The sequence below is a fragment of the Lycorma delicatula genome, chromosome 8, assembly GCF_047948215.1.
Source record: "Lycorma delicatula isolate Av1 chromosome 8, ASM4794821v1, whole genome shotgun sequence".
Taxonomy (NCBI): Eukaryota; Metazoa; Arthropoda; class Insecta; order Hemiptera; family Fulgoridae; genus Lycorma; species Lycorma delicatula.
Window position 1 is genome coordinate 71,686,603 of NC_134462.1, and position 25,469 is coordinate 71,712,071.

General features: G+C 30.6%; 1 protein-coding gene across 7 annotated transcripts in view; it reads left to right on the forward strand.

Moving 5' to 3' along the window:
• Positions 1–19,522, forward strand: part of LOC142329247 (proton-coupled amino acid transporter-like protein acs) — a 61,309-nt gene extending 41,787 nt beyond the window's left edge. For 6 of the 7 annotated variants that reach the window (XM_075373656.1, XM_075373658.1, XM_075373657.1 and 3 more), the window contains 3 exons: positions 7,502–7,680; positions 13,491–13,669; positions 19,117–19,522. In XM_075373656.1, coding sequence (XP_075229771.1) covers positions 7,502–7,680; positions 13,491–13,669; positions 19,117–19,373 — 615 coding nt within the window. In that variant the 3' untranslated portion in view covers positions 19,374–19,522. The remainder of the gene's footprint in view (positions 1–7,501; positions 7,681–13,490; positions 13,670–19,116) is intronic. The other variant, XM_075373663.1, reaches the window with a different exon arrangement.
• The last annotated feature ends 5,947 nt before the right edge of the window (positions 19,523–25,469 follow it).

Genomic DNA, 25,469 nt, shown 5'->3' on the forward strand with positions numbered 1-25,469 from the left:
TCACATACTAAAATCTTTCATGCAATCATACACTGAACCAGTTAGTAATGTCTCCAGCCATATTTAACAAAAGTTGCAGGCAATTTTTTTTTCATCATATGTGTGGTTGCATGTTCAATTTCTGTCAGCAGCAAAATTATTTTTATAATTTTCTGTTGCACTTTTTTGAATCTTTTTCAGGTTTTTTTTACAATTTTAAGGTGATTTTAATCTTAGTTTGTAATCTACACAGGGAAATTGCACACAAAAGTAATGACTTTTATTTACTAGCTCATAAGTATCATGAATCATCAGACATAAATATTGAATGTAACAACAGTTATATGAAACTTGAATTTTTGCCTCAGCCGTAGAAAAAAACTTTTGTTCAATTTAATCAATTGAAACAACAATATCACAAACATGGATAATTTTTTCACTAAGAAAATATGCATGTAAATGAGGTTCCATAAATTCAGGGGTCATTTTTTTCACAATTAATGCACCTTTAACGACTTGAAAATGCTACTAAAATGGGTTGTCATCAGGAGCAAACCTGTATGCAAAATTTCAGAGCAAATGGATAAGCGGAAGTGCTTCAGAATTTGTCTGAATGTTTCCATACCATGAATCTCACATATGTAGTCCAAGAGCAAGTTAATATAAGAGTGGTAAAAGCGGATTTCAATTAATAAAAAAATTCAGTAATTTAGTAATTAAAAATTGCACAAAAATAGTTTCATTTAATATAACAAAATGTGTGTATACAAATATTTCCTGGAAATGAAACTATAGACGTAGTAAACAATAATGTATTAATCTTATTTGCAATAAAGAAAATCCCATAAATATGAATAATCTATATATTATAATAAGGAATATATGTATGCAGAATTATTTTGAATTTGAAGGTAAATATCTTCAAAATGAAGATCTGGCCATGGGATCATCATCATCATCAGTAAAATGTATATTATGTATAATTTATAATATATACCTGGGTTAAAATGCATAAAGAAATTAAATATATAAAGTATATTGTAAATATAAATGGGTATAATAATAAATTCATTGATAGGTTACTTAAAAAATATTTAATTAATAAAATACATGTCAGAAAAAATTACATTTATAATCAATAACAATAATAATAATAATCATAAATATATTTTACTTAATAGATATTTATTTTTAAATATCAAAGTAATATTACTTTTTAGTAGATTTATTACTTTTACAGTAATACTGCAAATATCACTAACATATTTTGCGAAAATGGATATAATATTACTTATGTACCAGGTCATCATCATCATTCACTCAAGGCTATGCCTTATCGATTTAGCCACGTCACTTTCATCTCCACTTCTCTCTTTGTCATTATATGAACCAAGGCCCACGTCTTCACTAACATTATTGATGATGGTTGCTCTCGGTTTACCTCTAGGTTTTTTAGCCAAAACCTTACCCTCAAATATATTCATCAAGAACTGGTCATATTAGATGTCCTATCAATTTCACTCTTCTTCTTCTTCTTCGTATAACATTTAGTAAGGACCTCCTCTCACACTCAGTTCTGCTAACATTTGATAGTTTCTTTTCCTATCCACCCAGCTTGTTCTTGTTATTCTCCTCCAAATCCACATTTCCATTGCTTCCATGGAAGTGGAAATCTCTTCTTCTTCCTGCTTTCCCAAGCGTCCATGTTTCACATCCATAAGTTAGAACCCTAGACATAAGTTTTAGTTGTTTCCTTATTTGCATATTCAAATGATTATCAGTCAGTATATTCTTTTTGCCCTGGAAAGCTCATTTTGCCAGCGCTATTCTTTTTATTTCTGTGGTACATTTATTATAGCTAGTGACTCTGTTTCCCAAATAACAAAAACTGTACAACAGTGCTGTCTAATATATTAATATCAACCTTTGTACCTTTCTTTGTTTTTCCTAGAATCATAATCGTTGTCTTCTTATTAATTTTCAGTTTGTTTTGTTAGTACTTTAGATAGTGTTTATAACATAATCTCTGTTCCTCTTTCTGATTCCACCAGTAACACAATATCATCTGCAAAATGGATATAATGTATGGATTTTCTATTAATTCTGATTCCTTTTATTTTTTATTTCATTTCTACAATAGCTTTTTCAATAAACAAATTAAACAGAAATGGTGACAGTGGGGGCAACCTTGCCTGACTCCCCTTCTTATTTTGGCCTCTTTCTTTAAGCCGTTGATTTCAATCTCCATTTTCTGCATTTTATACAAATTCAGAATTAATCATCTATCCCTGCAGTCGAACTTTATTTCCCTCGTTGTTTGAAATAGCAATTCCAAATTCACCTTGTCAAAGGCTTTTTCTAAGTTTACAAAAGTCAAAAAGGTCTTCCTATTAACCCCAATTCTTCTCTCTAGTTCCTTTCCCAGACCTGAAACCAAACTGGTCATCTCCCAAATTTGCCTCAATTTTCCCTTTTATTCGGCTTTTAACAAAAGCCTTGTTTTTTAAGTGTAGGATAACAAAGAGATTGTTCTGTAATTGGTGCAATCCATTGCATTTTTCTTCTTAGGAATTATTACAGTTTCGCTATTGTAAAATCTAATGGCGGTATCATTCCCTCTTCATAGCAATGTTTGATAAGCCTATACAAATACTCCTTTGTTGACTCTTCTAATTCTTTTAATATTTCTACTGGGATGTTATCAATGCCTGTAGCTTTGCCATTATTCAGGTTATTCAAGGCGTTGACAAATACAACTTAGATACATAGTTACTTACAACTTAGATACATAGATACTTACAACTTACAACTTAGATACTTAGATACAGGTGGTCCCATCATGTCTTTATCCACCCTATTTTCATCTTCCTGATATTCCCTACTGTTAACAATATCCTTTCCTTCATATAACTTCTCAATATATTCTTTCCCTCTATCACCCACATCTAAATCAAAGCGAAGATCCCCATTTTTATTCCTTACCATATATGTTTTCATTCTTGATTTTATCATCATTAACTTAATACTCGAGTAAGCTCTGTCAGTTTTTCCTCTTCCTACGTCTTTCTAAATCTCCTCATTTCTGTTTGCATCCACCTTTCTTTTTCCAGTCTGCATTTTTAAGTAATCATGTTCTTTATCCTTTTGTACTTTTCCAAGGCTTTCCCTCTTAACTTGTTTCGCCCTTCAATGAGGTCCAGTATTTCTTTTGTCAGTCGTGGTTTCCTTGGTTCTAACTTGTTTAGCCCTATTATTTCCTTAGCTGTTATTGTTATGGTTTCTTTCATTCTTTCCCATCCTTCTTCTCTGCTGATCAACTCATCTGTCATTATTTTAAGCTCCTTAACTATTTCCTCTTCCTTGAGTTTTCCTACACACCATTTATGCTGGATAGCTCTTTTGTATTTCCAAAATATAATATCACACTTTGCTGTCACAAGGACATGACATCTATCTCATCCATGGTACGAATGACTAGACTTTATTTAGTTTTTATACTTATCTACTTATCGTTAACCAGAATATAGTCTTATCTGGTATCTCTTGGTACTGTCCAAGTATACCTTCTTCTCTTGGGCATTTCAAAGCATGTGTTAGTGACATTCATTCCACAATATTCGCAGAAATCTAACAGTCTTTTTTACCTCTACTTCTGCCACCATCCTTACCCTAATAACAGTTATTACAAACTTGAACTGTGGAATTTATAAAACCAAATGTAACAATTGTGATGATGAATATATAGGAAAAACCACCAGGTCATTCATAAAAAGGTTTTTGGAACACTATTTGAATTTTCATAAAAGTACTGATATTTATAATTTAGAAATAAAAAAATTTGTTGTTCTAAAGAAATATTATATTAGTAAATATAAAAATAAACATAAACATAAATAATCAAATTGAATATGATAGTAGAATGTTTAAATGGTAGGTTTGATATAATAACTAAAATATTTAATATAAAATACCACTCATTAATCTTACATTGGTAAATGTAAGATTAATTTATTGGTACATCTATATACATACTAATGAAATTTATTTTAAATTTTACTTTTATTTTAATTATGTTTAATTTGTATATTTGACTGTTGAGAATGTAATAACACTCCAAAAGCGTTCCAATTAGGTAAGTTTTTGTAAATTTTACTGTGACTGTACCTGGTAGTTATAACATTTAATTCGTTTTAAATTATTTTATTTGATACAGTGGTAAATACAACGTTTGAAAATATATATAATATACACACACTAGAAGTGTGTATATATTTTATATAAGATAAATTAATAAACTGCCTAATGGAGAAATAAATTAAATCTCTGAATGAGTAACACTTTTTTCCCCTTAAATTTTCAGTCTTGATTCCAATTATAACTTATATTAAAAAAATAGTTAAATTTCTATTATTATCCTAATAGTATGAAATCAAAAAAAATACAACAAAAAATATACTGATATGAACTGAAAATTTTTGGTTTTACTATTTGAAACTCATGGCACAAAATGGAAATTAATTATGTCCAACACAATTTTATAAATATTTAACAAACTTAAATAAATTATGTGTATTAAATATTTAATCGTTGCTAATTTTATTCTTGAATTTAAATTAATAGTATGAAATTTTTCTAATAGTTTTGATCTATCTTTTGTTATTTGTAATTATTAATGATTTCAGGTATGTGTGTATGATTTCAAGTATGTTATATAGAGCTGGTTAAGGAAAGCAGAATGTTAAAGTAATATAAATATAAAAATATTTTGTGGCTGGTGGGTTTTTGTTCAATCTCTTTCACCTTACAGCTTCTTAAGCATCCAAGTAAACCATTCCCTTCATGATATGACCACATTCCATAGAATCAAAAAGAATGATACATTTGTAATTCTAACGAACCATGACTTTGTATAATGATTGCTTGTTTTTAACTTGTTAGGACTTGGGGAAGAGTTGTGATGATGTTTTCACAGACTGATTCTTTGTTAATTAAACACTCATGTTTTTCCTGACATATACCAGACAAAAGTATACATTTTTTAAAATGCTTTCAACAGATCAGAGGTGACTTCCATCCTTTTTCTCCTTCAAACCACCACTGAGATACTACTTTCCACACACTTTCTGATAACATAAGTCTTCCGCCATCTTCTGTCTGAAATTGTAATCACAGTCCAATTGTGTTGCAGATTTATGGATGTGACTCATTTGTCCACGCAAACCAATTCATCCACCCCCTCATTCAGTAACTACAGTTGATGGTGTCCATTGTGTAGTTTGTCCTTAATAACAGTTCCTCTTCTTTAAACTTCTTCATTCACCTGTATAGATCACTCACACTAAAAGTGTCTTCTCCATAAATTTTATGGATTAAGACAGACATATCTTTCCTTCATCAAGAACTAGATGATGGAATTGAACAAGATGTGGAATTTGAACAACCTCCATCTCTTAATAAAAATTTAGCCACTATTTTGTTACGTTTGACTCAGTAACTATAACTTATATAATAATTATATATAATATGAGTTATATAATAATTATAATTGTGCCCTTTGTTATTATACGAGGGCAGTCCAGAAAGTAACTTATGTTTGTGCTTAGTGTGAAGATGGGTGGGGATAGAGCCGCCATCTTGGCATCAAAATGTTTCTACCTCAGTATGCATCAAGCTGTCATAGCATATGGACTGTGATTTTTCAACTTTGTTTGATGTGAATTATTGAAATGTGCACTTCAATAGAAAATCTAACGAGTTGTGAGATGTGTTCAGTGATTAGGGTTTTACTGGTAAAAAACCTAAAACCAATTGAAATTCATTGGCAACTTTGTGAGGTGTATGGAGATGGAATAAAGAGTGAAGGTGTAGTGACGGAGTGGTGCATTCAATTTAAAAATGGCCATACCAATGTTCATGATGAGGATCACAGTGGTCGGCCTAGCCTTGTGACTGATGAACTGACGATGAAAATCAACAATGAAAATCGCTGCATTACGATTACGGAACTCGCTTTATTTCCTCCAAATTTCACGAAGTTTACTGCATGAAATTATTTCAAGAAAGCTTGGTTATCACAAGTTTTGTGCAAGATAGGTATCAGAAATCTAAAGCGGCATATTTCTACAGAGAAGGAATTGAAAAGCTTGTGCATTTTTATAACTGCCTTAATTTAAATGGAAACTATGTAGAAAAATAGTTTAAAGTTATATCCCATTCAAATGTGTATAATAAAAATCTTGTTTTTATTTGGTTGGTTTTTTATTTCAAAATGTAAGTTACTTTCTGGACAGCCCTCATAGTATAAATAAATAAAGAAGAGTTATAATAATAATTGATTTAAAAAATAATTATAATTCCTGTAATAACCAAGACAAATAAGGGAGGTTTAATTAATGTTTTAAATATTGCAGTTGTTGAAACAGTAAAGTGTATGGTTAGTTTTGTAAACTATTTAAAAATGAAGAATGTAAAGGAATTGTCACCTTGAATTTACTTTCTGATCTTAAGTGAAGATTTGAAGAGTACTTTTAATTAATATTAAACAAAGGAATTTATTTGTGACAGAAAAACTTTATTATTAAGGAATAGAATTTTTTTCTCTATCTTAAGTAAGAGAAAAACTTCATAATTATAAGTGAAATTTTAAATTAATTTTATTTATTTTTTATATCAATTCTTTTTGTACACTGTAACTGAAAATATGGCTAATCACATGTTAATGAACTACAAGTGTTTCAAATTTGCTGGTCACAAAAGAGTTCCAGCCTATGAATGAATGATTTTACTGCTAAAGATGCTTTTTTTTACTAAATTAGCATTCATGAACCAATTAAGTAGACCTACCATTTTTTTCTTTTTATATTGCTACTTCACAAACATGGGATGCTATCCTGCTATTCTGTATATCTAAAAGCAGTTCAGTTTCTGAAGAAGCTATTTTTAGATATTCTGGAGATTTTCAAATTGTAATATATCTCATTCATATATTGTGCAGTTTAACATATTCCCTGTTTGTTATTTGGATTATTAATTATACTGTTAACTGCATTACATTAGTAACTAAGGGCAGTTCTTTTCTGAATAGCTATTATTTAATTTGTGGTTGGGTTTTTTACTGCATTTGAGCCTTTTTGTTTTTTTTATCTTAAATTAAAACTGCATTTAAATGATGATGTGATAAAAATAAATAGATTATTTAAAATTTTAACATACATGTAATTGTACACATATAATTTATTTGATCCAAACATGTAATTGTATAATTATTTATTGTTTTCAGAGTTTCTCCATACATCATTTTCATATGTAATTTGACTTTGGATGTTATTATTTCAAAATATTTGTGTGTGCTCATTTTATATTTTTAGGTTTTTGATTAAAACCTTTTTATGTAGGTTAAGATTTTTGTTAGGTGGAATTCTTAACTTTTTTTTTTAGTCTCGGGCATTTTCAAAATTTACCTATTACAAGTATTACTTTTTTCATATATTCTGTTTTTAATTTTATTTAATTTGTTTCATAGGTACTACCTCTGGAAAATGAAATGGCAGATCCTAAAAGATTTACAAGCAAGTTCGGTGTTTTAAATATTACAATGGCTCTAGTAATACCAATAAATGGAATGGTTGGTTTTGCTGGTTATTTAAAATATGGAGAAAATGTTAAAGCACCTATTACCGGGAATTTACCACGCGACTCTTAGTAAGTAAACAGTTTCTGAATGCTTAACTAACATATAAGCTTACGAATTAATAATTTGAGCATTTATCATTGTATAATGGATCATAGCATAAAGTGTAACATAGTAAATCTGAATAGGAGTTGGTTAGTCATTTAAAAAATCGATGTTGGCAAAAACTAATTACTAAACCACTTTTCCATGAGGTGTCAAACGCTGAAAGCATACTGTTTTGCGCTTCGATAATTGTTTTGGTTTATTTTGTCAATTATTTGTTAAAGTCATTTCAAGAATTTTGTCAGAGTGAGATTGTTTGCACTAATCAACAGAGTTTTCTGAAAAGAAGCCAGGATTTTAAAAATTGTAACAGGAAAAGGACCTAACCTAGGTGGGGAAGTAGATTTTATCATGAAAAAAAAACAGAAAGTTTACTATTATCACCAAACACAAACAAAAAATTGAACATTTGGAATTGATTTGAGCAATTATAATCTTGTCGAAACACTATAAAGAAGAGCCATTAAAATCACAAAATGTTTGGTAGTAATGACATACAGTGGCAGAAAAGAAACAGTGGAAACAATGCTAAGAGAATGTAAAGGACAACGAATCAAGATGCATGTACAAAATCGATATCCATAAAAATATTAACAAAAGATTAAAAGTAAGAACACATTAAAATGTGAAGCACCCTAATTCCCACCCTAATTAAATAAAAAGAAAGTTATCAAAACATATTCTAAAGTTCTGATAAGTCACAACAGATTCAGTAATTTAACAAAGTATTAATTTTGGCTAGTCATCTCCAAGGAAAGTAATGCCAATTTTATTATGTATAGGAGGGAACAGACAATTTAAAAATTATGAGTTAACAAGCTGCTACATAGTTCCTAATATACATATTCCGTTTGCTGAAGTACTTTTTTCTTTCTAGTACAGATAATCTTACATTACATTTATATATTTTTAGTGATTAAAATTTTTTGTGTCTAAGATAATTTGTGCATACACATGATTCATTCAGTTATCTAAAATAAAATGCATTTCAGTTATTGTGAGTGTGTACAAAAAGTTTTTACTTTTATGAAAAAAGTATATTTTATACTAGAATTTTCTATCGTGTTATTAGAATACATTCTTTTTTATTGCTGCTTCATTGAATATTTTTTTTAAAACTCTGAAATGATTTCTATATCATAAAAGTAGTAAATTTAGACTAGAAAAATCATGAAATTGAATGAATAACAAGATAATATAGAAAACTCAAAAACACTATACAGCATAATAATGCAAAAAATAAATAAAATAGTATTTCCTTGATATAATAATTAGCAAAATAAAAGATATTTTACAAATTATTAAAATACAATAGAAAAAAATATATAAAATAATTATCTTGAGTAAAACATTGATGTCTTGAAATGTAAATTAAAAAAAAAGAATTCTGAAGAATCTTTGCAACTAGATCAGTAACAAGCAGCAGTGTAAACAAATAACAAGTGTCTGCATCCTAAGCTAACTCAAAAAATCTGGTTCATCTCCACCACAAAAATTATCTTGAGAAACATGTAGTTAGAACTATTCATAAGTTGGGCTCAGTTTGGAATCTACATCCATGCCAAACGGCATGTAAATGCTGTTTGCATAAAATGCTTCTTAATGTAAAATATAAATAATATACATAAAAAAAAATAAACAAATGTTAATGTGAATTTATAAAAATGTGAATTTTTTCAAATATTAATTTTACAGTAATTGTTAGGCACAAAATATTTTTTATTATTAAAATATCACGTTAAGTGGAGACCTAGAATATCATTGAAATTGTTATTAAAAGAGAATGATTAGTTTTAAAAAAGAATGTTTAGAAGATAAAAATAATTATTTTAATTAATTGAAGGCTTTGGGGTGGCAAATATTTCCTGACCTCTTAGACGTCATTGAATTTTTATGTGTTTTTAAAAAATTATGTAGGTTGGAAATGAAATTAAAATATTTCAAAATTTCAATATTTTTTTTTGTAAAGGGGCTTAAGTTAACTAGAATATATGGTTTTTGAACAGGGCTCAAACCACAAGGATTATTATTATTTAGACAATATATTTTCTTTTTTTTAGGTACAATTTGAAAAATGTTTGAACATACAATATTCAAAATGATGTTAAACAAGGGGATTAAGAAGTTGTAGGCTCACTAGGGGCAATTCAGTTTGAATCTAGTGGATATTACTTTTTTTAATTTTACTGAAGGTAGTACTTGAAAAATAATCCAAATATCAGAGTATTTAAGGTGTTGATTGAGGGCGCCTAAGGGCTAAAACTCGTGAGGGAAGAAGAGAATCTGAATGTACAACACCATTGCTTTTTAATTTTTTCAGAAGAAAGAAAAAAATGCAAATTTGCAATATTTCACATTTTATAATTGAGGTGGCTAGAAAGCTAGAGACCTTTAGAAGTGAAGGAATGGAACACCTTGGACAACATGATTAATAAATTTTTCTCTGAAACATTTTGAGCAAAACTTCTTTAAAAAGTGAAAGTCTTATATTGATTGATGGAGCTAGAAGGCCTTAACCCTTCTTTCTTTCTTTTTCTATAGGCATTTTGAATTGATTATCAAACTATTTATTTTGAAATTATCATATTATTAACATTTTTGATGAGGCTAGAAGCCTTTAGGACTCAGAAGATATGAGACTCTTGCATAACATTTTTTTTTTTTTTTTTTGTAGTTTTTGAATGTCATAACACTTCATTTTTTATTAATTTATGATGGATGGGGTCCTAAACTAATTAAACTTTTTATATTTTTTAATCTATTCAAAGGTAGAAGTGATTTTGTAAGAGTTGTTTGAATGCAACTATATTTCTATCAAAGAGGAAAATCAGAAGGGCTGCAGCAGGGCTACAACCCTCTTATATTAGGTAAATTTCATAAGAAAGCTTATGAAATTGCTTTCTTATGAAATTATAAGCTTTCATAAGAAATTTATTGTAATGGGTACCATGATTCGACTAACAGAAAATTTTGATATATCTTCGCATTTCACATCCCTCCAGACCCCAAAATCACCGTCAGTTGAAAAGTTTATATATACGAGGATAAGCCAATTATTATCCGCAATGTAGTTATAAATTTTATTGCAATACAAATAGGAAACTTACATGTACATCATTTTTCAACATAGTCCCCTTGCATTTCAACGCACTTGGTCCATCGTTACACAAGCTTCCTGATGCCCTCATAAAAAAGTTTTCGGTTGAGCTGCAAGCCAGTAATGCACCGCTTCTTTCACTGTTTCGTCTGAGGTAAATCAATGGCCCCTTAATGCCTCTTTGAGTGGACCAAACAAGTGGTAGTCAGAAGAGGCAAGATCTGGACTATACAGAGGATGAGCCAGTACTTCAAACTTGAGTTTCTGGAGCGTTTCAGCAGTGAGGGCAGCAATATGTGGACGGGCATTGTAATGCAACAATACAACACCTTTCGACAACAGTCCTCAGCGTTTGCTTCGAATTGCAGGCTTCAGCATGGCAGTAAGCATCTCACTGTAATGCGCACTATTTATTGTCGTGCCCCTTTCCTCATAATGTTCCAGTACTGGGCCTTGTGAGTCCCGAAAAAAAGTAAGCATCAGTTTTCCTGCGGATGGTTGGGTCTTGAACTTTTTTTTGCAGGGCGAATTTGGATGTTTCCATTCCATTCTCTGTCGTTTACTCTCCGACTCGTAATGATGGATCCATGTTTCATCACCAGTGATGATTCTGTCTAAGAAGTGATCCAAATGTTTTTGGCAGATGTCCAAGCGCGTTTGTTTATGCAACTGTATGAGTTGTTTTGGGACCCATCTTACACAGACTTTATGAAATCCAAGTCTGTTGTGGATGATTTCATAGGTAGAACCGTGACTAATTTGCAGACGATGTGCCATTTCATCAATAGTTACTTGTCTGTCTAAGAAAACCATGTCACGTGCACGCTCAATGTTTTCCTCATTTGTGGCGGTAGACAGTCGTCCGGCTCCTTCATCGTGCATAACACTTGTGCAACCATTTTTGAATTTTTCAATCCAGTCATAAACACTCCATTGCAGCAACACACTGTACCGAACGTCTTCGATGAATTTCGGCCCCTGATACACCTTCCAACCACAAAAAACAGATCCCTGAACGTTGCTCTTCTTTGGTGCAAACAGAAAGTAGAGTCCATGGGGTGGAAAAAATGGGGTTTCGAAGACAAAAAAAAATCGTACCTCCCTTAATAGGCACAGTATCAAATCAGTTTAAAGTGGTCGTTAGTCTTCTGAACATTACTAAAAACCTTATCAGAAACTATTTTTGATATGACCAAACCTCACGGCAAGGGATGACCAAAATATTACTGGAATTGTAAGAAGATGCGTCTTGTCGTATGCCAAACATATGAAACTTTTTTCACATGCAACCATTGTTGTATTGAGTAAATTTGAAGTTTTTCTTAACTTTAAGGTGGAAATCTTTTTTATCCCCTACTTAGCACCGGTGAAATCTACCTCCGCCTTCCAGCACGCCAAAAGGGATTTTTGTGTTTAATATTTTTACCTGAAACTATTAAATATTACTTCTTTTTTATAGCTCTTTTACAAGTTTAATTAATTTTACTGTTTTAGTTTTATTGAGAAATTTTAGTTATATTAAAAATATCCGCTGCTGAATAGATTTTACAATAGATTTTATTCACAGAAAGGAATATATTAATTTGTTACTGTATACCAAGTGCCCTGTCAAAGACTGAGGCTACTTTAAATGCTTTATACACATAATTCCTATAAGAAAGTAAAGTGCTATGTACATAAATTTGACATAGCACTTGTCAGAATTCTATTTTCTGAGAGCCAATTATTGTTGTGAACTGCATTGTCACTTGTGATGAATTGAATATCACCTACATTTTGGTGGGCTTGGCTTGCTGATCTATTATCATTATCTATTGTAATGATAATAGATAGCAGATCATCTATTATCATTATAGTAATGCCACTAGACATACAAAATAAAAACTGAAAATTGTATTTATAAAGTCTCTTCACTAATATTTCTTAGATGGGAACTAGTAATATGAAATGTTTTATACTAAAGAACAAAGTTAGTATTTTTTTTTTTTTAATTGCCTTTTGACGTTTAAAATATTAAAGAAAATTTATTATTTTTCACAACCATAAGCATATAAAATGTTAATAAAATTTCCTATCATGTAAAAATAGATGCTTTTGCTTTGGCTTAAGTTTGTCTTATTTTGTTTAAAGCTGGCATAAAGGTTCACCAAAATTACAGTTTGCTTTTAAAATATTTTTGGATATTTAACCAAACTATTTATTTTTTAATTTACTGAGTAGTTTCAATTTTTCTATTCTGTTAATTAAGATTATGTCAAAAACTAATTTTCTGTCTTTGCCGTGAACTGTAAGAGCATTTTTTTAAATGGCTACCATATTGAAATTGATTGTTGGAAAAAACATTTTACGTTACTTTAAATGACAGAAAAGGTTCTGTTTCAACATACTTAAACTTTTTTTATACGATCTGTTAAGAAGCTGAGTTAAAATTGAAATTGTCCCACTAGCAAAATAGACAAAAAAATTAAATGCAGTGCTTCTTTTGTGTACTTTACCATAATTCTGGTTTTCTTAAAATAAATTGAAAATTTCAAGAGTTAAGTAGAAAAGAGGAATGTTTAATCGGAATAAACATGCCATTAAGTTCTTTGAAATATATAACTAACTATAAACTTTTATTTTGTACTAAAAAATAACTTAAAATTAAAAATATTATTTTATTTTATTGCATTGTTTCAGTGAGGCTACACTTGCCAAATTATTGTTGACATTTTCTGTATTCATAGCGTATGAGATTAGTTTATTTCTTCCATACAATTTTATTTGGAAAGTATATATTTTGCCACATTTTGAAAACCCATTGGAGAATTTATATTTCTGGCAGGTTTCACTTAGAATAGTGCTTATCACAGTTACTTGTAAGTATTATCATATGCTAATTGATATACTGTAGGTTACAAAAGAAGAAGACTGAGGCTAATATTATTCTAGAATTTTTTGGATTAGCAATCCATCATTAGAATTAAATAATATTTTTAATTTCTTTCTTTTTTAATACACTTATTTTTACATTTGTTTTTGTTTATTTACTTCTACTAATAAAATAGAGCAATTAGAAAAACAGTTACGTTTATGAATGTAAACACAACTTAATGAATTTACAGATAGACTATAAATAGGATATTTTGTTAAATTAGTAGAGAAGCGATATTAGAGCTTTTATCATGCTGACTGACACTTTCATTACAATTAATGAAAAGATAAATAAATTAAATTAGGATATTTGAATGACAAATTATGCATACTGTGAGATCTTTAAACATCATGAATTAATTTTAAAAATTGTTTGTATATAGTATTATTTATAAAAGTACTTCCAAATACATGCTAATCATGCAAAACAATGAATGACTTAAGGTAAAGAATATTTTCCATGTGTTATTCTACTGAAATGGATTTGTTAATTTGAATAATATTATACATATAAACCTGTAACGTTCATTAAAAACGTTTTAAAATATATATATACATATACACCTATTCATTTATGTTTATGTTGTTACTTAACATCAGTCAGTTTAACAGAAACCAAAATAGTGATTAAATTAACATGATTAAAAATGAAAGTATTATTATAGAGTACAAATATATATATATATATATATATATATATATACTAGCAGACCCGACAGACGTTGTCCAATAAAAAAAGGATAGGATTTGTGAGATGATTTAAATAAGATAAGAACAGTATAATAGATTATATCAGTATCCATATTACACCAAAACAAATGAAAATAGTCTAACACAATAGCAGGAAATTTCATCATAGTACTAATTTGCAAATTTCAAAACAAACATTATTTAACAAATGTCATATTGAGAATAATTGATGATGGATATTATTTCTTTACTTAGAATTCTATCAATCTCATTTCATGAAGCAGTCCATAATTATTAGACTAAGTAATGGAAGTAACTTATTTTATATAAATTATGATTCATTTTAAAAATTTGTTTTTCTGAAATAAAAAGTAACACACTGCTTTTAAACTTTGTCTAGCAAAGAATAGACATATACCCATTAGTTATCCCCTTAATATAAATTTCCTTCATTCAAACTGTTGCAGTTATAGGATTAAATATTTTCTTTCATTTTCCCTCTATAATGGTAGATGTCTAAGAAAACAGCAAACATTAAACATCTAAGTAACAGATGTCTAAGTAAACAGGCTTCTACATTAAGAATCTAAATTCTGTTAGGATCTTATATTTTAAAAAATGACTTGGTACTTAATAACTTTTTCTGCTTTCACAACTTCTTGCCTTATTAACTAGCAACTTTAAAACGGTTTTACTGTATTTATTAATTAAATGTAATTTTAATTATTTTTTTCTTTTAATTTCATTTTATTTTTTTTTGTCTTCAGTCATTTGACTGGTCTGATACAACTCCCCAAGATTCCCTATATAGTACTAATCATTTCATTTTGGTATACCCACTACATCCTACATCCCTAACAATTTGTTTTACATACTCCAAACGTTGCCTGACTGAACAATTTTTTGCTTCTACCTGTCCCTCCAACATTAAAGCGACTATACCAGGATGCCTTAATGTGTGGCCTATAAGTTTGTCTCTTCTTTTAACTATATTTTTCCAAATGCTTCTTTCTTCATCTATTTGCCGCAACACCTCTTCATTTATCACTTTATCCACCCATCTGATTTTTAACATTTTCCTACAGCACCACATTCTGATCTTTTTTCAAAAGCTTCTGATCTTTTCTTCTGAGGTATTCCGATTGTCCAAGTTTCACTTCCATATAAGGCGACGCTCCAAACATATACTTTCAAAAATCTTTTCCTGATGTTTAAATTAATTTTTAATGTAAACAAATTATGTTTCTGACTGAAAGCTTGTTTCACCAGTGCTATTCGGCATTTTATATTGCTCCTGCTTCGTCCATCTTTAGTAATTATACTACCCAAATAAAAAAATTCTTCTACCTCCATAATCTTTTCTCTTCCTATTTTCACATTCAGTGGTCCATCTTCATTATTTCTACATTTCGTTACTTTCATTTTGTTCTTGTTTATTTTCATGCTGTAGTTCTTACATAGGACTTCATCCATGTCATTCATTGTTTCTTCTAAATCCTTTTTAATCTCAGCTAGAATTACTATATCATCAGCAAATTGTAGCATCTTTATCTTTTCACCTTGTACTGTTACTCTGGATCTAAATTGTTCTTTAACATCATTGACTGCTAGTTCGATGTAAAGATTAAAAGTAATGGGGATAGGAAACATCCTTGTCAGACTCCCTTTCTTATTACGGCTTCTTTCTTTTTTTTTTTTTTTTTTTTTTTATATTCCCACCTACTCCTCTGGAACACGGATCTACAATCAAGTTTGACTCGCGCCAATCCACAAAATGATTGATTGCTGACAATCCACAAAATATCCAGCATTTCTGGGTAGATACTGTGATTCTTTATTAGAAGATTACAACATGCATTTGGTATGGACATTTTGCATAGATTTTCATTGCTGAGGTACTGAAGTGACCTCCAGTAAAGCCCCTCAGGCCTAAGTACAGAGGAGGTAGAGTGGCGATCGTAACACCATAGAGGGTATCTTCCCAATTGGGATTAATGCTAAAGTTAATGCATGTATCTGCAACATATGCAGAATTTTCAGGAAGTCATTTTAATCCTTCTTAACTTTTTAATGGTTGAAAATGAAAAATTTTTTTTAAATTTTCATAGCACTTGTGTATTAGTTCTTAATTATTTTACCCAATTCCAATCTCCCTAGTTTTTGGAGGCTGCAGGGAGTAAGGGAGGTCAAAAATGTTTAAAGTAAAGGTAATGTATGTGGCACATTTTTAAAGCATTTTTTAAGAAAAAAAAGTTGTGCAAACCAAAGCTTCATACAATAAATTGACTCAGTTAAAAAATTTTGTCCAGAGTATGAAATGATACTGTTTACTGAAGTTTTAAAAAAAAGGGAAAACTAGTAAGGTATTGACAAATTTTCTAAGTTTCCAGCATTGATGGGATTTTTTAATAATTATCTTTCCTAAAGGAAACATTGAAAGAGGCAAGTCTGACTTAACAATACTTTAATTCAGTACTTTATCTATTCCTCTTCTTTCAAAGTGATTATTCAGAAATCTGTAACAAAGAGGTCATAACGAAGCAATGCCTCTTTTATTGGAAAATTTACCTGTTTTCTTCAATTTCAGTTTGGTTTGTTTACATAATTAGTGGACCAATTTCTTTCCCTAACATTTCCAAGTACTTGGGCTTATTTAGTGACTCATTAATATAAAATGGTCGAATTATACGTAATTATATTTTTACCTGTGCTAAAAATGAGTGTTCAGAATTTCAATGATTATCTGAGATGTGTATGTTTTAATAATGAATGTATAAAATTTTAAACATGATTCAACTAATCATTATAACGATCTGTAATAGTTGAGTACAAACAGTCACTGATTTCATGGTCTCACTAAGAATCCACAAACTGTTTGAACAGGAACTTTTACAGATCGTATAATTCGACCATTTTATATTAATGAGTCACTAAATAAACCCAAGTACTTGGAAATGTTAGGGAAAGAAACTGGTCCACTAATTATGTAAACAAACCAAACTGAAATTGAAGAAAACAGGTAAATTTTCCAATAAAAGAGGCATTGCTTCGATCTGTAAAAGTTCCTGTTCAAACAGTTTGTGGATTCTTAGTGAGACCATGAAATCAGTGACTGTTTGTACTCAACTATTACAGATCGTTATAATGATTAGTTGAATCATGTTTAAAATTTTATACATTCATTATTAAAACATACACATCTCAGATAATCATTGAAATTCTGAACACTCATTTTTAGCACAGGTTTACAAAAGATGTAGCCTTTTAGCTGCATCATCTTCATTTAGCTGCTGAAATAATTGTATTTTATCAGAGTAAAACTTATTTGTTTTATATATTTTGTATATTGACCTAACTTATATACTACTCTCAACTGAAATCTTACAAAATAATTGATATGAATATATTATAATTTTTTCAAAAACATAGACTTTGTGCATCTGTCATTGCTTTTGAGGGTCTACTACTTCATGGAATATCTTGTAAGATTTAAAATGTTTGTAAATCTTTTTATTAACCCGAACTTACTTCTATCTTGTCTTCAACACAGTAATTTAATTCTATCTGCTAAGAAAATTTATTATTTACTGTATTATGAGAATGAATGGTGGAAGTTTTGACTGACACTTTGCAAAATGGCATTAATGATCATATTCGTGAGGAGAGATACACAAAAATTTGGGAACTCGCTGAAATTTGTAGTTCAAGTATCACTGCTGTCTATTTCATTAACCATCTTTGATTAAATGCTTTCAATGTTCCCATACCTGTAAGAAAAAAAATAGCAGAGAAAAGATTTTATGACTTGGCTGTTTTCTATCAGGAAATGATTTCTGGTAGAAATGTGCTACTTCATAATTATTACCATTAGCTCTAACACACATAAAAACAATGCCTAGCTGCTTGCAAATTATATAATTTAACATAACTGTAATTGAATTGTCACCAGTAAAATGGTTATTCTCTATGTTAAAGCAAGTTTAAATGTTTGCGGAAAATATTACTGGTTAGAAATAATTGTAATCTAAACAATGTTATTTTAATTACTAATAAGCTGTAATTATTGTTGTAATTTTTATTATTATTCAATAAATTATAATTTAATAATAGTGTTTTAAATAACAAAACTTACACATCTGCTGATCTCTGGGTGGTGTAACGTCTCAGCGTATCATCTGGAGGTCCCGGATTTGAATCCTGGTCAGGTATGGCATTTTTTCATACACTACAAATTTCCTTTGGGCCAATGACCATAGCAGTTGATGCCAATATTTAAAACTTTACTTCTTTTAGTGTTATTTGTTTTGTTTACATATTTCAAGCACACTTTATAAATTGCTAAAAAAAATTAAATTATTCTTATTTTCTGACAAAAAATGCGTCAAAAATTATGAAAATAAAAAAATTAATACAATTACACATATAATGAATTTGATAAAGAAGAAAGCAATTACTGTGTTACTGGTTCTCGTAGAGAAAAAAGTAATTATTATGCTTGAAATAGAAGCATGATAAATACTACAGTATAAATTGTACTAATTATAAGTACACATTTTATTATTATAGCAGTTAATATTTTTTTAAAAAAAAGGTTTGTTACTGTAACTGTTTGTTTTATTAATATTTGTATGCATCTCATATATATATATATATATATGTATGTATTTTATATTTGTAATTTATTTAATGTTATTTTTTTCAGTAATGTGTTCAATTGCAATTCCCAAAATTAGCCTGTTTATACCTTTGCTTGGATCACTGTGTTTAGCATCAACAGGTATTGCTTTACCAGCAGTTTGCAACCTGTTTACATACTGGAACAACTATGCTGGAAAAACGTTTGTTTTGTTTGTAATTTGGTGTCTGTTCATTGCATTTGTTGGTATGTCCTTGTGTTTTATAGGTGCTGGGATTTGTGTGATTAGAATTCTTGAAACAATATATAACATTAAGTTTTAATATACAAGATTTAAAAAAAATTTAGCTCAGAACAGGAGTTTAGTTCTTTTAAATATTTATTAAATTTAAATGATGGTGAACATTGTTTTATTGATTGTGCTAGAAAATAAAATTTTGTCAATTTCAAATAAAGACTAACAAAGCCTTGATGATGATTGTTTATGTTTATAATAATAATAAACGTCTTTATAATAATAAGTTTTTCTAATCCCTCTCATTAGTTTGCACATTTAGGATTTTTATTGTTGAGTAATAATTGAATTCCGCTTATTTCCATGATAGAATGATAAGTGTGCCTTTTGTTTAGTTACTTTTCATTCATTAGGTTCAAATCCTGGTCTGACTTGGCATTTTTCACACCTGCACAGTTTATTTCTCATCATAAAAAAGAGTGAATAGTTGCATATAGTTGCCTGTTGAAAAAAAATATAACGAGTATATAGCAGATCAAACCACTACATAGAATTTAGTACTGTTACGCTTGATACATTATATATTTATTACTAAATATAAAAATCGAGGAGAGAAGATCTCATTTAATGTGACTGGACTGAGTTGTTTTGGATTCATGAAAATAAATACAGAGTGATTCAGGAGGAAAGGGAAATAATTTGGGAAATGATTCTACAGCTTGAAATAGGAAAAAAGTTCACACAAACATATGATCGAAAACAATTTGTTTTAGAATTACAACTAGCAAAAAATTTTGCCCAGTTTTCCGTTCCCCATGCCAAAACAGGTCATAACTAAAATTTTTAAGGTGTTATATAAGGGATAAACTTGGTGGATTTTTTTTTGTTTTTTGACTTGAAAATTGAATAAAACTGGTCTCAAAACTATTTCTACCATAGTTTTTGTGATATCCAATGTAAAAAAAAAATTCTTGATGAAAAACACATTTTTTTTAGGTTTGAAGTATAATAACTTTGTTAAAAGTTGTAGAGAATTTAATTCTAGAAAATTTATATAATAAAGTCTATGGAAAACAAAAATCCATCAACTTTAATTATTACAAGACGAAGCTACTTTTACCCATAATGGCATAAACAACACACAGAATTCACAAAGGTGGTCTGAAGAAAATCCACATGCCGTAGTTGAATTTCAGTGAACATTTGATGTGGTATGATCAACAACCAGTTTACAGGCCCTTTCATACTAGAACAATGTGTCATAGGGGGAAATTAACTGGAATTTTTAAACCGTGAATTTCTTACAGTGCTTAAAAATTTGTCATAGCCAAAACAAATTGAAATGTACTATCAACTTGATTGAGCAACAACACATTTCACGATTGAAGACAATTCTTAGATGAAAAATTTACTGGTAAATGAATTGAATTAGCTAGTAAATTTGTTACCTGGATCACTGGACTTTACTCAGATTATTACTTATGAGAATGAATGAAATGCGAGGGTACAAACAAAAAGTAGACATATATGATGAACTGATCGCTCGCATTCTCAGTGCTGCTGCTCAGATCAAGAAACGTGAACATATCATTAGGTTGGCAACAGAAAATGTAAGGAAACTAGTTGAAAAGTGCATTGATGTCAGTGGTTGAATTTTCGGACATTTATTGTAAATTACTACAATATAAACCACCATGAGTATTTTTTAAATTAAATTAAAAGTAGTTTAATTTTTCAAAGGTCCAAATTTACATCACTAAAAACAAACTGTTATTAATTTTTTACAAATTTAAAACATTTTGCTGTTTGTTTTGTTATTAATAATAAAAACTGATTTTTTGTTTTTCATAGTCTTACAACAATTATTTTATTTTATTACATCAACTTTCTAGAATTAAATTCTCCACTAGTTTTGATAGGTTGCTAGGTTAGAAAATTTAAAGAGGGAACTGAATAGGATAAATGTAGATGTAGTAGGAATTAGCGAGGTTTGGTGGGAAGAGGAAAACGACTTTTGGTCCGGTGATTTTAGAATAACTCAGCTTCAAATAATGGGCAGGCAGGAGTAGGTTTTGAAATGAACAAGAAGATAGGAGAGAGAGTAGAGTAATTTCAAAATGCATGGTGATAGAATCATTGTAATAAGGATAAAATCAAAACCCAGATTTTTTAGATTGTTAATGTCTATATGCCTACAAGTGCCCATGATGACGATGAGGTAGAGTGTGTATACGAAGAAATTTACAAAGCAATTAAACACATAAAAGGGGATGAAAATTTAATAATAGTTGGAGATTAGAATGCAAGCATTGGAAAAGGCAATGAAGGAAATGTAGTGGGTGAATATGGGCTGGGCAAAAGGAATGAAAGAGGGACCAACTTGAGTTTGGCACAACGTATAATTTAGTAATTGCCAACACCCACTTTAAAACCATAATAGAAGAATATACACATGGAAAGAGCCAGGTGACACTGCAAGATATCAGATAGATTATATCATGGTTAAGCAAAGTTTTAAAAATCGACTCGTCGACTACAAAGCTTACCCTTGACAGCCGACATTGATAGCGATAATTTAGTGATAATGAAATGTAGATTGGGATTTAAAATCCTGAAAAAAAGGTGTCAGATAAATCGGTGGAATTTAGAGAAGCTTGAAGAAGAAGAGGTAAAGAAGATTTTTAAGGAGGATATCGCAAGAGGTCAGAGTAAAAAAGATAAAGTAGAAAATATAGAAGAAGATTCAGAGAATGTTAAAAAGGAAATTCTTAAATCAGCAGAAGCAAACTTAGGTGGAACAAAGAGAACTGGTAGAAAACCTTGGATTTCAAAAAAATATATTCCAGCTAATGGATGAATGTAGAAAATATAAGAATGCTGGTGATGTAGAAAGTAAAAGGCACTATCTACAATTAAGAAATACTATAAACAGGAAGTGCAAACTAGTGAAAGAAGAGTGGATTAAAGAAAAGTGTTCAGAATTGGAGAGAGAAATGAACATTGGTAAAATAGACGGAACACACAGGAAAGTTAAAGAAAATTTTGGGGTACATAAATTAAAATCTAATAATGGGTTAAACAAAGATGGTATACCGATTTATAATACAAAAGGCAAAATATAATACAAAATTGAAAATAAACAAGAACAAAACGAAAGTAATGAAATGTAGTAGAAATAACTAAGATGGACCACTGAATGTAAAAATGGAAAGAGAAAAGATTATGGAGGTAGAATGTAATTTGGGAAGTAGAATTACTAAAGATGGACGAAGCAGGAGCGATATAAAATGCCGAATAGCACAGGCGAAAAGAGCCTTCAGTCAGAAATATAATTTGTTTACATCAAAAATTAATTTAAACATCAGGAAAATATTTTTGAACGTATATGTTTGGAGTGTAGCTTTATATGGAAGTGAAACTTGAACGATCAGAATACCTGAGAAGACAAGATCAGAAGCTTTGAAATGTGGTGCTGTAGGAGAATGTTAAAAATCAGATGGATGGATAAAGTGATAAATGAAAAGGTGTTGCGGCAAATAGATGAAGAAAGAAGCATTTGGAAAAATATAGTTAAAAGAAGAGACAGACTTATAAGCCACATATTAATGCATCCTGGTATAGTCGCTTTAATGTTGCAGGGACAGGTAGAAGCAAAAAATTGTTCAGGCAGGCTACGTTTGGAGTATGTAAAACAAATTGGGCTTCCCGTCGGAACTGCATACGTTGCAGAGTGGTTAGGTGTGCGAGTACCTCGTGAGAGGCTAGACCCATCATCACCATCAACGGGTTACAAACGGCGTGCCCTTGTGGTGCTGTTCTGGGAGGTGCAATGTGACACTCATATAATATCTCTGCAAACAATCATCTTGTTTTCAAAATTCAAACCGTATATTTGTTAGTAGTTTGAAAAGAAACTTTTGCTTGCATCAGGTACTCTCAATTTAACAGATCACGGTTATTCAGAAATGCTATTTAAAAATGAACATTTATTTACATGTAAAATTATTTATTAAAATGTGTAAATAATTAATAATCCATTATGGTGCTGCATTTCTCATTTAGGCTCCTAGGTGGCCGCTAAATTCTCATGTTCCTTTCTTACAGTGAGACACTCCCTAAATATTTTCATGAGTGATTCATAATATTTATATCATGAGTGCTTCATAGTTAACGCCAAGCAAAATCTACTGAAGATAAATTGATGAAAATTTGAGTGCATGTTCTTCTAAGACTAAGAGACTTCTGCACACTAAGAAAGGGTTTTTAAAATTCGAAGTTTAAAGGGATAAAATGAAATAATAATGAAATTTATTATTTTTTGACTTCTCGGTAACAAATGAAGATTATCAGCTTGATTGTTTTTTTTTTTTTGTGTGTATATAATCATTATGTGAACATCTAAAAACCAGTTTCATCATTTTTGAGGCACCTCCATTGAAGTCAGACCAGGCTTCCCCTCAGTGGCAGTTGGGTCCCCACTACAGCGTGGCAGTGCTGGCCCCTAGAACCCCGCAGTGTCGGATCGACATCGGTCATCCTTCGCTGACGCGGTCCAGGAGTTCTCCCCGAGCGATCACACGCTGGACCGACTTAGTCTGCTTGAATACGCCGGCCAGGGCGATCGAAGCCCGGCGAACTGGAGTGGGAAGGTAAGTCCGCATCCAGCCGCTTCCTCGGCGGGCCGGCCAGGCCTGCTGCTACAGCGGGATGTTGGCGTACATATACTGTAAGCTCACATCTTAGTTGCTACCATGTTCGTCCGCCGATATTAAATTAGAAATATATGTGGTAACAGTATATTAGAAAAAGAAAAGAACCCAATACTGATGGGTTATTCTGAGGTAATTTTTACTTGTATTCCTTTTAGAAAACATGTAACTTATAAAAAACTTTGCAACTAATCAATTCTGTTGACGTGTGATCTATTTTTTATATGACTTGAGCAGATCTAGGCACATTCCTATAATCTTGTGACTTCAAAAATCCTGCAAGAGTGATCTATCATTATCAAAGATCTTGTTTAAGTCTAAACTGAAACTACAACTTACTTGTGTTGTATCAGGACAATAATAAATTTAATCATTCCTACATTACCTTGATTTATACTTATTAATATCTTTTGTTGTAAATAATAATGAATGTTCAATATAATTGAATTAAAATTGAAATGCCAGAGAGAAATTTAATTTAAAAGTGCCTAGATTCCAGCTACAACAAATCAAATTATTCAAGTACCAAGTTTTTTAGTAATCTGCCACTTTCCATTTTCAAGATACGAGGACTGTCTTTTTTCAACTTCTGATCGTGCATCTAAATAAACAAGAGATAGATGGCAGCCAGGTCTGCATGTCATGTGATTGCGCCGCCCCCTCACCGCAACCTCTGTCATTGCCTGCTCCATTGCATCAGTCTGAGCCAAGCCATGGGCAATTGAAGACGGGCGCTAAGATCGATGCTCCCACCAAGTGTGAGTTGCAAAGGGTGATATATTTACTGCAAGCAGAAGGATGTGGCTCTGCTGAAATTCTATCCCAGAATGAGCCTAGTGTATGGTGAAATCTTTGAGTGATGATAGTGTACGGGAATGGTATAGGAAATTTAAAGAAGGGTAAACATACGTCCATGACGAAGGTGGGCAAGGACAAGTCTAACACTTCTGTATGCCTGGTTGAGCATGTTGATGATTTTGTCCATGACAAATGGAGGTTTACAATAAATGAACTTTCTGCAGAAATTTCAAGGATTTCTGTACAAATTTTTTTTTGTTTGGTGATATCACTACATAAGCTTGAAGCTTGTGCATGGGATTGGAAATCTAGTGTGTGAAAAATGTCATGCCTGATCGGGATTCAAACCCAGGACCTCCGGATGAAAGGACAAGATACTACCACTCTCACTATGGAGGCTGGTTAATTGTAACTAAAGACTTAGAAATACCGGAAACTGTGTACATTTTGGGTCCCAAAAATGTTGAGTGACAATCACAAAACGCAGTAAATGGCCTCAGCCTTAATATTTCTCACGCATTACGATAATGAGGGGGAAGAGTTTTTAAAGTATATCGTTACTGGCAATGAGACTTGGATCCAGTATGAAAATCCTGACCAAAGAATAGTTAAAGCAGTGGATGCACACTTCTCCAAACAAGTCGAAAAAGTTCAAACAGACACTAAGCAACAGGAAA